Source organism: Buteo buteo, chromosome 16, assembly GCF_964188355.1.
Source record: "Buteo buteo chromosome 16, bButBut1.hap1.1, whole genome shotgun sequence".
Lineage (NCBI taxonomy): Eukaryota > Metazoa > Chordata > Aves > Accipitriformes > Accipitridae > Buteo > Buteo buteo.
Window position 1 is genome coordinate 3,640,618 of NC_134186.1, and position 13,451 is coordinate 3,654,068.

Sequence of the window (13,451 nt, forward strand, 5' to 3'; positions counted from 1 at the left end):
AGTCTTAAATATAGCATCCTACCATGCCATCGCAATGACAATGGGGAGACCCATGCAGGGGTTACGCAGTTGGAGCTGTTTACTGCAATGGCAACTAATCACTAACCCTTTTTCAGATGGGGCAAATTATTGCCTTTGCCAAATGATATAAGGAAAGACAGGTGCCTCCAAAATTCAAGCATCAGAGTATTGGATTATACTCTGCTCATTTAGGATAGAAGCTCACAAAACTTCTAAAATGACTTATGAATATTTTAATCTCCTCCAGGAATTTCCCCTGGGTTAACATTGCCATTGCTGCATAGTAGTGTGAAATCATTTACTTTGACATCTCTTTAGTGAATGCCAACTCCAGCCAAATTATGTCAGTGTATAATTAGATCAGGAGCTAGCAGCAGCTCTTATGTTTTGTTTGGCTGCAACTATTATACTTTCTTATTACAGGCAAATGAAGGCTTGCTGCCACAATAGCAGGTAAGCTTACATATCCAGCTGCCCATGGTGGTATCTAAGAGTCTGGGGTAGGGTAAAAGAAGAGACACTACTCTTTTTCCATTTATTTGAGATAGGCTTGCAATTTCAGCATTTGGGGTAAACCCTTCCCAGCAATGTGAGAAGCAGGTGATATTTTTTGTGGTGTCAGAAGGAGAAATGAAGGTTTGAAAGTAGCAAAGCTCTGAGGCTGCAATAGCAGTTTGTGAGCCAGATGTTTTCCAGCTACGTTTTTTTAGTTGAGGAGTCAGCACATCAGTAGTGGGCTTTTCATAGCCACTAGAATTCTGTGAAGAGGATATATAAGAACATAAAATTGCCATACTGGATGAAGCTGAAGGTCTGTTCAGTCCAGTGTCCTGACTCTTGAAAGTGGCCCATAGCTTCTCCTGAGCTGGACGCAATGCTTTATTGTTGCTAATAGTCCTATCCCTGTTAAATTGCTTAATTCCTTTTTGAACACTTTCTCATTCTGGCCTCCACAAGGCCTTGTGGAAATTAATTCCACCATCAAATTTTGCACAGTTTGAGTCACCCTGCCCGTATCAGTAGGATCCATTTCCAAGAACCTGTGTTTGCTTCACCATCCAAATAAAACGAAGATGAAACCCAGCAGGATCAGCACTAGAACTACAAGAACTTCTGCATGTGAACTTTATCTAGTGGCTCTGTTTCAGACATTCCTAAGAAAGCAATAAACAGGTACTACTGGGCAGGCATGACAGAATATGTTTTGTTATAAGCTGAGCTGTCAAAGCGAAGGAACACTTTTCTTTCATTGGTTTTGAACAATTGCGTGACCACTTGAGTGCTTTCCTGAATTTGGTATTATGTATTATGAGAAGTAATGAGTAATTATTGTCTGTTCTGCTTAATATTAATATTTCATTCATCTTTGTCATATCAGCCCCCTGTTGTATGTTTTAAGGAGAAGAGTCTTATGCTCTCCTCATATGGATGCTGACCACTTTTGTCACCTTTTTCTTACAAAAATATCTTAATATCATGTCTCATGGCTCTCATTATCTCAGTCTGAGAAGAAAGAAGATATACATGGACATTTTAAGTCCTCTGAACCAGCAAGTATAAGGCCACTGCTTAGCACTGTGATCCAGCTGCTGCAGTTCTGCTACATCATACCTCCCCATCACTAACAGCAATAACGTTAGGCCAATGTGATGCCAGAGCTAAGATATAAAGTGTATTTTATCAGAGTTCCTAATACTTTCAGAGCTGCCCCTCAACTCTGCTTTATTCTGTCTTCAGGATTTGGAGCTTTTAATTTGTTCCTTGAGTAATATTTTTCTCAAAGGACCTGTTAAAAAATCATCAGTGATTTTTTATAGTCTTCAAGCAGGGCACCTTTCAATGCCAAAACAAATAACAAACAAATACCAAGGGAGAATGTGAGCCTCAGTCTGCAGCAGTATGTTCATCCCTGTGCAAGGGTCCCTGGTGAGCTATGAGTAGGGCTGCTGGTGTGGGGAGTGGCTAAGTGACAGCTCCCAGATTTAGCTGAGAAGACAAAGAGTAATACTTCGCTATAGGGTTACAGCTGCCACCTGCTATGCTGATATCCTTGTGACAACTGGAACTGCAATGCTCACCTGTCATCGCCGTGACATCTGCCTGGGAATAAGCACGGATTCTTTGTGGCAAGGCACTTCTAGTTTTTATTATCTAGAGCTATCAAAATTGTTATCTGGAAAAGTCAAGATAAATGAGGAACAGTCTGATGTTACATACAGATGGCTTGCATGGGAAGACCTTTGAAACAATGTTGAAATACTGCTGTTTATCTGAAAATGTCCTTACACAGAATGAGAATGAGATAATTAGATCCTACTGTATCTGTTTGCTGTGATGCATTTTGAAACAAACAAGGCTATCAATTTGATTATGAAAAGCAATGAAATGGAAGGCAATAAGGTCAGCACATGTTGATGGAGGATGGATGAGCACTTTACTTGCACAGCTACGATAAAGCTCAATAGCGTCAACCTCTCTCTCCAAGCTTTTCCAAAGAGAAATAGTTTTAGAAGGGATGATCTTCCTGTTAAATTTAAGAGGTGACTCAAGAGACAAGAATCAATCTCCTCCTGCTTAGTAGTATATCAGGGTCTAAAAGATAAATATTGACTTAGCCATGATCAGAGCAGGAAGTTGAGAATATTGCTGTTAGTCACCTCCTTAAGACATGGCTTACAGAGTCTCTCTCTTGACTGCGTTCCCTGTTCATTACATTTGCTACTGTTAGGGGTAGAACAGACAAGGATAGGATAGGGCAATAGCTGGGTTGTAAGCCTTTGAGATCATTCCTGCCATATGCAGCCTTTGAGTGTAGTCAGAGGCAATGTAGCTTTTAAGGTATTTAAGGTGCCTGAAGAAAAGATTGACATGCCAGCTGTGGGCCACTTTGCATCTTTAGGCACCTACATACATTCTAAAACTCTGGTCCTACACTTTCTGCACCTCGGTTCCCATCTCTCCTCCTGGGGCACCAAGATGATACATTTATTAAGGGCTGGACATGATCAGACCCTGTGGCAGGGGTTCTGCAGAGGGACTTGAAAAGGCTTTTTAAAATAGGAAATGTTGTATTTCTTAGCAGCATCTTCATATGGTGTCCTAAGGCCCGCACTGTACTGCCCATACCGACCCTGTGCTGAGGGTTATGTTTCACAACATGAGCCAAAATGTTGACATTGTGGCATTTGATTATTCCCTGAGTAGCATCACTGGGAATGTTGTTGACACAAGATATGCAGCCCACAGGCTACTCTGAATAAGGTAATTGGCATCACTGGCTGAAATGCAGCCTCTCTGGGGGGGAGTTAGTGGGGCAGAATGTTACACCTGGGGTCTCTCACTCCTTGGAAACAACACAGCTGGGCTGCTGCGACTCCTATAACTGCAGCATTTCTGCGTGTATTGTTTTTGATGGTATAGTTTGGACACAGTACATGAAACAGCTCAAACGACATTCCACAAAACCTTTGATACTGAATGGTATGAAGTAAAGCTAGCACAATGGAAATGTCCTTCTGGGTTGCTGCCCAGACCACGCACATATTCATACCTTTCATACCCTGTGCCATGACACCTCTTCACCACATCTGGCATTTTGACCTTTTGGCCTCATTGATGCTGGAGTTAGGAGCTGAACCTTTGCCTGTAAAGTTTCTAAGACTATTCCTTTAATCCTGGGTTGAATCATCAAACCTCTTTACATCATAAGGCTATGGTTTATTTGCAAAATCACACCAAAGCAAGTGGAATTTAGCCTTTAGCCTCAGCTTCCCTGGACTGAGAAAACACCAAAGTGTGCTCATGGTGAGAACAGCTGAGTTTTGCTTCTGGTCAGCCTTTGTCTGGCAGTGCTATTCAAGTGAGTACTTCCCTATACTGTTCAAAGCCTTGGTTATTCCTATAAATGGTTTCAGTTCTCCTCTAAAACTGACATCATCAGACACTCACACTATTTCACCACACCAGTGGAAATCAAGAGGCTAAACTATGCTTTCCTCTTAATGAAAAATAATTGCCTCTTCTGTCGCCTGAATAAATACCATTTAGCTTGCTTTTGGTAAAGGTGCAGTGCTAAAGGAATTTGGCTCTCACTTTACATTGGTTTTGGTTCATTCCAGCCCTGGAGGTGGGTGTGCTGGTAACAGAAGCAGAGGAGGGCTCTGCAATCCTTGACTCCTCTCTATTCCTCATCGACAGCGTCAGTGAAGCTTGGAAGGAAGCAGCTCAACACCTTTGTAGTCTCTGTCATAGATTACTGAGTGCATGAATTGAGAATAGTTTATATTGAGATTGAGGGTTGAACTGAGATTAGTGTAAATCCTCACATTCCTGCCTACGTGGAATGTGATCTTAGCTGCTTCGTCCCTGGGGATTTCAAGGGGAGAAGAGAATGTGTGACTATTTCAGAGAAAGAAATGAGCAGCAGCTGAGAAATATGTCAGAACTGGGCCAAGACTGCATTAATCTGTTGCAGAGATGAAAAAGGCTTTATCTTTCTATAAACATTAAAGGGCACAGCAGGATAGGGGACATGTAGTTTCACAGAACTGCTGCATCAGGAGCTATCACCATAGTTTCAGTGACTGCTTTAAAGGCAAAGTCCATTTCATGGAAGTAGCCTATTGTTTTGCACGAATCATATATCCAAGGGTAGAACACCAATATATATTTAATTCTTTTACTGTACCATGATACTTTTAAGTCTTTCAGGTTTGCATACATCTGCTACTGAATTTCTTCAAAGGGTGGATGTACCTTGGACCTGGATCTTTGGTGTTGGTAAAGAGCAAATGCAGTTTCTGTTGTGAATTTTGCTAAATTTGCAGTAAACTGAATCTGCAATTTGAACTTGAGTCTTAACTCAGCTTTTGAAGTAGTCCAATTCATAATAAACTTGAAGAATATGCAAGAAATAAAGGCCTATTATTTAAGTGCAAAGATACAGTATTGCAGTGTAGCAAAAAGTAAGTAATTATATCAGTAAAGGTACCTTTCCCCACAATAGAACAATAGTGGAAACAGTCTGACAGCTCTGTGCCATGTTAATACATCCAAGATTAGCTATGTTTATTTGCATTGCACTGATTGCAGGGTAGGCTACTATTTCATGCAAGCAAACATAATCTGGATTTTAGTATCATTAAATCATCCTAATAAAATTCTGTGTTTTCATCCTCATCCCATAGTACTTTTAAGTCCAAATCTTTGAACAGCATAGTGAGAGGAGTGCCATTGTCCTGGTCTAAGATAGTGTCTTGGGACACAACATTATTCAGTTTTGTGCAGCTTAGCTCCTTTGTCGCTGTTAACATCTCTGTTTCTTGAGTCTCTGGGAACTGCAATTTATTTGCAGAATGTGAGAATGAATCTGGCAACTTCCACTGCTCTGTGTTGTTCTCTCCAGGGAAGTTGTTACCAGTACTGACTGAGAAAAGGAGGGTTGCTGATAGAGACGACAGAGATTCATCCTCTGGAACACAGTCTGTGTCAACTTTCACTGGAGACACTAACAGTGGCAGTTCTGCTGTCTGTTGTCTATAGCATCCTTTTTGTTCCAGCAAAGACAGTGACAGCTGGGATACATGCACTTTAGTTTCCATCCTGTCAATCTGCAACAGCAGTTGCTGTGTTTGCCCCGGGCTCTCCTGTAAGAGAACTGACTCTCTTGTGTCACTGCTGTTCCACAATGCCAAGTCTGGCCTCTGTTCTTTGTAATTAGAATGGCCGCAGCTCTTGCCCAGCATCTGGGTTATGAGCTTTTCACCAACAAAACTATCTGGAGAAACTTCCTTTAGCATTTGGTTTGGCTGCAAATTCTTCTTGTCAACATGGTCTGTGCCTTCAACACACACCCCATAGATCAGGGGCAGAATTTTGCTGGACGTGGCAGTAGGAATGCTTTGCTTAGCTATGTGAGGAGTGTAACCAGTAGGAGCTGCGCTTGCCAAGCAGCGTGGCTGAGTGGGCAGCCGGAATGTTGGTACATCTGCCTGTTGCTGATAGGCAGTTTCTGGTGGACAGAAAGACCATGGTCGCTCCAGTGCTCTGTCCAAATGTTGGCTGTTCTGTGGTAATTGCACTTCAGGAATGCGAAGTGAAGGTTTGGATAAATTAATGGGCTTTATAATGTGCTCCACTGTCAGTGTAAGAGGCTGGAACGATGAAATCCCTCTGATGTCCTGTTGAAGTAGATAAACAAACATGAGTTACTAACAAGAAGCTGTGGCTTGGAAGGTTTGCTTTAGATTCTTTAAAATTTTCTTTGGAGAAATATCAGTAAAAGCCAGCAATAACCACCAGGGATATGCCCTGTTGACAAAAGAACTCTGTTTTTTTTCCTGAGGAGTGACCCTTCAGAGGAATACAGACATCTCTCATTATGCATCAGGGCAACTGTGCAATCCTAAAATATGAGGAAGAAAAAATCCTGCTTTAATTTTTGCAGAATTTGGCCTAAGTCCTGGAGCATGGAAATAGATGCCCTTAAACTCATTTAGCATGCAGAAGCAATGCTTGCTATGGGAGATGAAGGATAGGTAAGAAGGCCCAGGGTTTCAAGAGTAATTAGTGATATAGGACGCCTCAGATTTTAGCTGCCTAATCTGATACCTCCTTTAAAGGGGCCCAGATTGGGGGAAGTTCGGAGCACCCGTCTTTTAACTACCAGTAGTCTGCAGTGATTGCCTAAACAATGCTCTTGTCTAGTCATTCATCCTCCCCAATTAGCAACACTATTTAAGTGCATGTACATAGTCCTGAGAATTTTAAAGGTTTGCTGCAATGGCTAAAGAACACTTACCAAAGACATAGGCTGTGCACTACGTTGTGTGACATATTTGTAGATCACATAACTAATTGTAGCAAACACCAGTCCGGCACAGAATGCAAGTGCCACGAAGCAGTAGAGAAGCCATGTGCTGTCTGGTTAGTAGGGAAGAGAACAAGTGGAAAATGTAGCTTCAGAGAGTTGGATTAGAAAAACTGCATGAGATTAGCTAAATGATGTTATAGGTCTAGTCCCATAGGACTAGATTTTTAAATTAGGAAAGTCAGTGTTGCTTCAATGTCTTTAGCAAGGCTATGTTATTTTATACCAGCTGAAAATTGGTCTCTTTTGTGTATATCCAATATCCTAGCTGGACTTTTAAATTAGCAGAGTTAACAGCCTCACCTGCTAGTGTTTTAACCCAAAATACTTGAGATTTGCTGCTTCTCTGGAGGAGAGATATATATACTGTTCCGTTATAGTCAGTGTCTGGGTCCAAGTTGGAAACTTCAAATTCTTTGTTGTGCTCACTCATTGTCCACTATTTAAAATAAAGGCAAATTCCGTATTTTAGAAAGATAAAATGCATACATTTTCTTCAAATCAGATTGCAAAATTCAGCATAAAATTTTATTTACCAATAAGGTGTTATAGGACTATAATAATTCTGTATATATGGAATTCTAAATATATAATTTGCTTTCTACTGTTACTGTATTTAATTTTTGCATTTCAGTTCCTTAAGATTTGAACTAATTAAGTCGTTCTCTTTTTAGTCACCAGTGGTTTTACTTTTTGCTACTTATACAGTACCCTTGGAAACTCCAGTTTCTTTTCCAGCATTTTAGAGGAATGTGTAAAGTTCCTCATGTCTACTGAGAGTCAAAGGGTCTGAGACTTTCCCTTGTACATCAGAAATCTCATCCATCATGTATAAACTCCAAGGTCCTTCTCCACCGTATGTGAAATGTGATTCACAAAAGTCAGTGCGCTAGTGGCCTGAGGTTGTGCTTTACCTTTTGGTGTGTCCGTTGGTTGAATATTGTTAAGTGATAATCAACAGCACCGAATTTGCTATAAATGTCCTCTACGGTTAGCTCGCGGTCATCCTCACCTCTCAGTGGAGTATAGGGAGGCCGTATAAGAAACTTTATGGACCTTACATAAGGAATATACTCCACTTCTGGTGCTCCAATAATAGCTAGAAAAGATAGAACAGGCAGTGTCAGCTGTTAAGATTAAAGCTGATACATTATCAGATCATCTTATATACATCTTATACACACAACCCAGACTCACTGTAAATTATTTCTTCTGTTTATATACAAAAAGGTATTTGAGCTGTATTTCACTGAGCATAGGAAAAATCAGGCAACTGGATATACTGTCTTCCCTTGGGGTCCTGCCACCTTTAGCCAGTGTTTGTCCCTAGAAATTCTTGCCCCAAGCTTTTCCTTAGAACCATGTTCTCACTGCTTCCATGTTGCTTCCCTGTCCTGCAAAGGGACATCATCCTTCATGCGTGTGTGATGAGTGTGAAATCCCACCACAGGGCACTGCTATCTAAATTCCTATTCCCATCCTACATCAGATTTTGTGTTGAGTAGTTCAGCTCTTTTGTATCTACATTTATCTTGAGTGAAAGGCATGTGCTACACTGAACATTTAAACAGAGGTTTAACCCAATCTATAACACCGTATTTAAAAGCAGCATTCAGTATTCCTCCAAGGCCATGTAGCTTGAAAACATCAAACTGAAAAGAATGGCTCTGGGGGATGGGATCACCTCACTGTGGGTGCTAATGCCTATGCTGCAATGAAAAGTGAATTTTTAATGGTCAAAGCAACCTATGGCTCTTTAATAGCTTATTTTGTGCAGAGATCTGAAGGCTCTTGATAATCATTGACTGCTAATGCCACCTCGAATTATTCTTGACAAATATACAGTGGGAAAATTTTAGTCATAGAGCCAATAAGGCTCCTAAAAGGCTGTGTTGTATGTCTGCAGTAGAGCTCACTTAGGGGTTGGGAACATTAAGCATCCATTGGTCTGGCTGCTTATCCTGATTTTCAGGAGTTCACATTTCATAGCTTATGTGACTGTATTACTGGCTGTCCTCAGGTTGCCCACCATGTCTCTTACTAGTTTCCTTCTGCCTTTCGTCAGCCTTAATAGCAGTTCTTCTTTCAAGGACATCTGGCTTTTCCTTTTCTCCTCTAATCCCACTTTGGTGTCGGACCTCAGGGAAGGCCCTGCCCAGTTGTTCATTTGCCTTTTTGCCCAATAACAAGCCTTCTTCAGCCCTTCACTCCCTTCCTATCAAGCACAGAGTCTTGCAATACTGAAATTAGAGGAAATGCTGTCCTAAATACCAGCAAGATATGGAATAAATCCCTATCAGCCAATATTTAATAGATTTCAGCAGCGGTACATACTCTCTTTTCTGGGTTCAAATCTTTCTGAGAGCACCCAGTCGGAGGAGCAGTAGTTCTGGCCAGTGGCTCTCACCCTGCCGTAGTAAAGCTCCGAGAAGTTTTCTGTTTCACGAGTGAGATTGCAGAAAGGCTGTGTGATACTCCGGCACTCACTCTTGTTAAGCCAGAATTCTTCTCCATACCTTAGGACAAAAAAAGCTTTTAGTTTGTTTGGTAGAACAGATGCAATACAACCCTTCCCAGAATGATCCAAACAGGCCGTTTTGCAAACTCTTAGTAGATTTTAAATTCGTTATTGCAATTAGCAAGTGGTGGGGAAAGGAATGGCAGAGAAACTTCCCCTGGACTACAGCCCTTAATCCATTCCCATTGACGGTTTCTGCATGGATATTGCCTTGAGGAAGTGCAGTTTATTTCAAGGTACACACAGGAGTGTCCTGCAAGTCAGTGACTCCGGGATTCTTTGCCCAGCTCTGACACTGAATGGTTGCATGCAAGTTTACTGCAGAGTTTGCAGACTTACCCAAAGGCAACAAAGCTATTGTGTAGCACTGGTCTGATTTCTCTTAGCTCTAGTGACTGAACCAGAGGAAGACAATTGCTATTACCTGTATTTACAGGTGAGGAAACTACAGAATAGAGAGAAGGAAGTTGCTGAAGGCTAAGAGTAGCTCAGCAATGGAGTAAAGCTGGCAAGCCAAAATGTAAAAATATTTGCTTAACTTAGAACCATCTCCACTTTAAATAACGCTGTCCTTTATTGAGTTCTTGTCTAAGCAGAACCATTTCTGTAACAGTAAAACAAGCAGCAGAAACAGCAAAATCTACTTTTCTTTCTTGGCTCTTCTCTCACTGAGAACACTGGCCCTAAGAACAACAGAACTCCAAAAAGAAGCAAACTTCACATACTGTTTATATTCGACATCAAATAAAGTGCCAGGGGGAATATCTGCTTCAGTTTCCCATGTCAGGATGTTCTCAAAGTTTGTAGAAGAAAATGCTACATGTTTCAGACATGATGACTCCTCTGTAGTCACAATGCCTAGGGGAGTAAAGAAACTAGTATTAAAATGCATATTCTGCAAGCTCAGCCGTCAGGTGAATATGGGTCCAATGTTGCTCAGCCTTTCACTAAACAGAAATATCAGGCATGCCACTTCAGTTTGCTAGAGATGGGCTGCAAAGCAGAAGTTTGAACAGAACAGGAATTCAAACCGTGCAAGCATCACCGTATATGCCTTGCAGATTATTCACTCGTCCCAAAGAAATGTAAGTCAAGAATTTTTACAGAAAGGCCTCAAAAACTCGAGAGTCGGAAAGAGAATCCTTGAGTTCCTTATCAGGTTTCTTTTAAAGCAGTTAAATGGCTGGAAGACCAAGGCTAGATTCATGTCCATGAATGTCTCTGCTTCTGCCCATACTCAAGGAATTAATATGCTGAGATCAGTTTCACATCATTGAAGATGTTACTGCCATTAACCTTTCATAGTCCATGTTTTATTGGACGGAGACTGCCTGTACAGAGAGACACACAAGGACCTGATGCCTGGACTCTGATCTGGGTGTGCCAGGGTGAAGGCAAACAACTCACTCAGCTCTCTGCTTTCTGAGCCCTGTGCCTCTTCCCCATAGAGCATGGATTCTGGCTTTGATAAACAGAAATGTTACTTGCCCCTGACAAACATGCCCCTGGTCTGAGCTGCCTCTGTAGAGCAGAATATCACCGTGATCCACCTGCAGCAAACTGGCTCTGAGCAAGCACTGCAGAAGAGTGTCATAGGGACCTTTGGCTTTCTCCTGTCATGAGAATACACAGTGCAAAATTTTCTCAAGGCTCATTCACAAGACCTTCTAACTTGCAGAGTAACCTTCAGAATTTATAAGCTCTGTAAATTCAAATTATAGACACATCCTCAAAGATAGATAATTTATATATTACTCAACTCTTGGTTTGTAGTATTGATAAACACCTTGAACATGCATGGGCTTCAGCCTGCACTTGCTGAAAATGAACAGTCCCATTATGGTGCTGGTAAATGGACACTCAAAATCAGTGAGTCCCCCCCCTGAAAAAATGGTGTGATAAGCAAGTAAAAGTAGCACCATTTTACAGATGGGAAAACTGAGGACCAGAATGGGGGTGATTTGGACAAGATCACATTGAGCAGTTATGGTAGAGCAGGGACTAAACCACACCAGTTCCTGGATCCTCGCTCCAAGCTTTACCTCCAGCTTCCTCCATGAAGGAGAACTGAGTGTCAGCAGTTTAAACTAGCCTGCTGTATAGGAGGAGAAATAGGCAGAAAGGCATAGATCCAGTTCTCAGTCTTGTTGTGTATGGCATTTGGGCAGGAAAGCAACGCAGAAATGGATTGCATTCTAGCCCAATATTGTCCTGACCTCATCTGCATTTCAGCACTTGCCTGTGCTCATGCAAGACTCAGCACAATCTTCCTGGCCAGGCTAAAATGCAGCAGTTGGTATACAGTGGGTGGGTTTCCCTGTCTGAGCAGCATGAAAACTGAGTCACTAATACCCTGATCATATCGGAAGTAGGAAACCTCCGTCTTCCCACATTTATCCTTACTAAAACACAGTTATGCAAAGCAGCTTAACACAAGCACAGTCAAGTGCGGGCAGGGAAAACCCAGGATATTTCACAGCGTGAAAGTCCCTCTGTTTTAGAAGTTTCTGAAGGCACCTTCCCTATAGTATAAGATCACAGGCACAAGAGCAGATGAATGATCAGGTTGCTTGCTGAAAAGCTGCCATTTGAAAACATAGCAAGTTTATCCTTGATTCACCCAGGAGTGAGTTTGCTACATCTGGACTAGGATTAAATGGCTTGTAGGGGTACATTATTTGTTTGTATTAAATCAGGGCTGTTCTTGTATTCATTTGTGTCTCCACTTAAGACACAGGGGGACTGATCCAAAGCCCCCTGAAGTCAGTGAATATCCTTTACTTCTGTAGGAATTGGGTTGTAACACATCAGTGGCAAACGCTTTGAAGTGAAGGAATCTTTTCTTCCTAGTAATCCTTAAAGCACTGAGCACACGGACTGTATTTTGAAAATATTAAAAGGAGAGAGCAACACAGAAGAGCGCTTTTGAACAATCTCAGAAAACAGCTCATTCTCTAGGTCTTATTTCAGGAAACATGATTGAACTACCTCCCATACTACAGGATCAAACAGAAACAACCACGATCAGTAACAGGAAAGGAGAAGTCAGGACTTACCGACCACTGAAAATACAGCCAAGACAATCAGAAATTGCTTCATGAATAACTATGCAAGCTGGGCTGAGAGAGCAGGCAGTTGATCCTGTGTGCAGGTGAATCACCTTTCACAAGAGTTAAATTCTTGTTTGTGAGGCCAGGTTGGATTTGTTTCTCAGTAACAGACTGCAGAGCTACTATCCTGCATGCATTTGGATCTGAGATCACCAGCTAAAGATCTGTGCGCATGTGTAAGAGAGACTGTAAGAGTGACAACAGGAGCACCTCTCCCCTTCTGAGTATGCACACCTAACTGTACAAAGGTGCACAAGCCAGAGGCTTAGAAAAATCTTCAGCTTTTGAAAGAGCGCCAAATACCATTTTGCTGATAAAGAGCTTCCTGCCTGAAAGCCCTCACTGAGGTTTCTTAGTTTTGGGGCTTGCTTTTCTGGTCGGGTAACTTTGACTTGTTAAAACTCTAGAAATTAAAACTTAGTGCTGTGCACCTAGTTGGTTTTATAACTGCTATAAGCAAGACACATATTTCCTTAAGAAATACCTTCAAATACTTTCTTAAAATGGAAGTCAGGCAGATCACTGGTTTTTAAGCTTTTCTACTGTTCATACTGGCCTTGGATGAAAGCCAGATGACTAACATGTAGCCCTGGTGCATAGTGGGCAGAGCGTGAGCTTCTAAGTTTGTCATAACTCTGCACTAGCAGGTGGCTGCAGAGGTTCTCTCATTTGATGTAGAAAGGCGGTAGCCTTTCCATAGGAGGAGCACATGCTGTCCCGTGGCTTTTCTCAGAGGCCACTGTAGACCTACAGTTTATTTCTGTGGCTGCTTACAATTTAAGTCTGTTCTGAGTATCATGAATGCCATATGGTAAGAACTGGGAATTTGTATGAAATCTAAAAAAAAAAAAGAGATATAGTACCTTTTCCATAGTGTTCTTAGTTTTTTAGGGTGTTCTTAAGTTACATTTTCAGGCTTTTCTCAGGAGAGGGA

The 13,451-nt window shown here is 41.6% G+C and overlaps 1 protein-coding gene across 1 annotated transcript; it reads right to left on the minus strand.

Annotated features, from left to right (window-relative positions):
* Positions 1–5,054: 5,054 nt before the first annotated feature.
* Positions 5,055–12,693, minus strand: IL22RA1 (interleukin 22 receptor subunit alpha 1). The gene is made up of 7 exons (XM_075048722.1): positions 12,464–12,693; positions 10,133–10,265; positions 9,224–9,405; positions 7,804–7,988; positions 7,193–7,328; positions 6,821–6,942; positions 5,055–6,200 (listed from the first exon to the last, which is right to left on the minus strand). The coding sequence occupies exons 1-7, from the start codon at positions 12,504–12,506 to the stop codon at positions 5,172–5,174; spliced, it is 1,830 nt and encodes a 609-aa protein (XP_074904823.1). The 5' UTR covers positions 12,507–12,693; the 3' UTR covers positions 5,055–5,171.
* Positions 12,694–13,451: the final 758 nt, after the last annotated feature.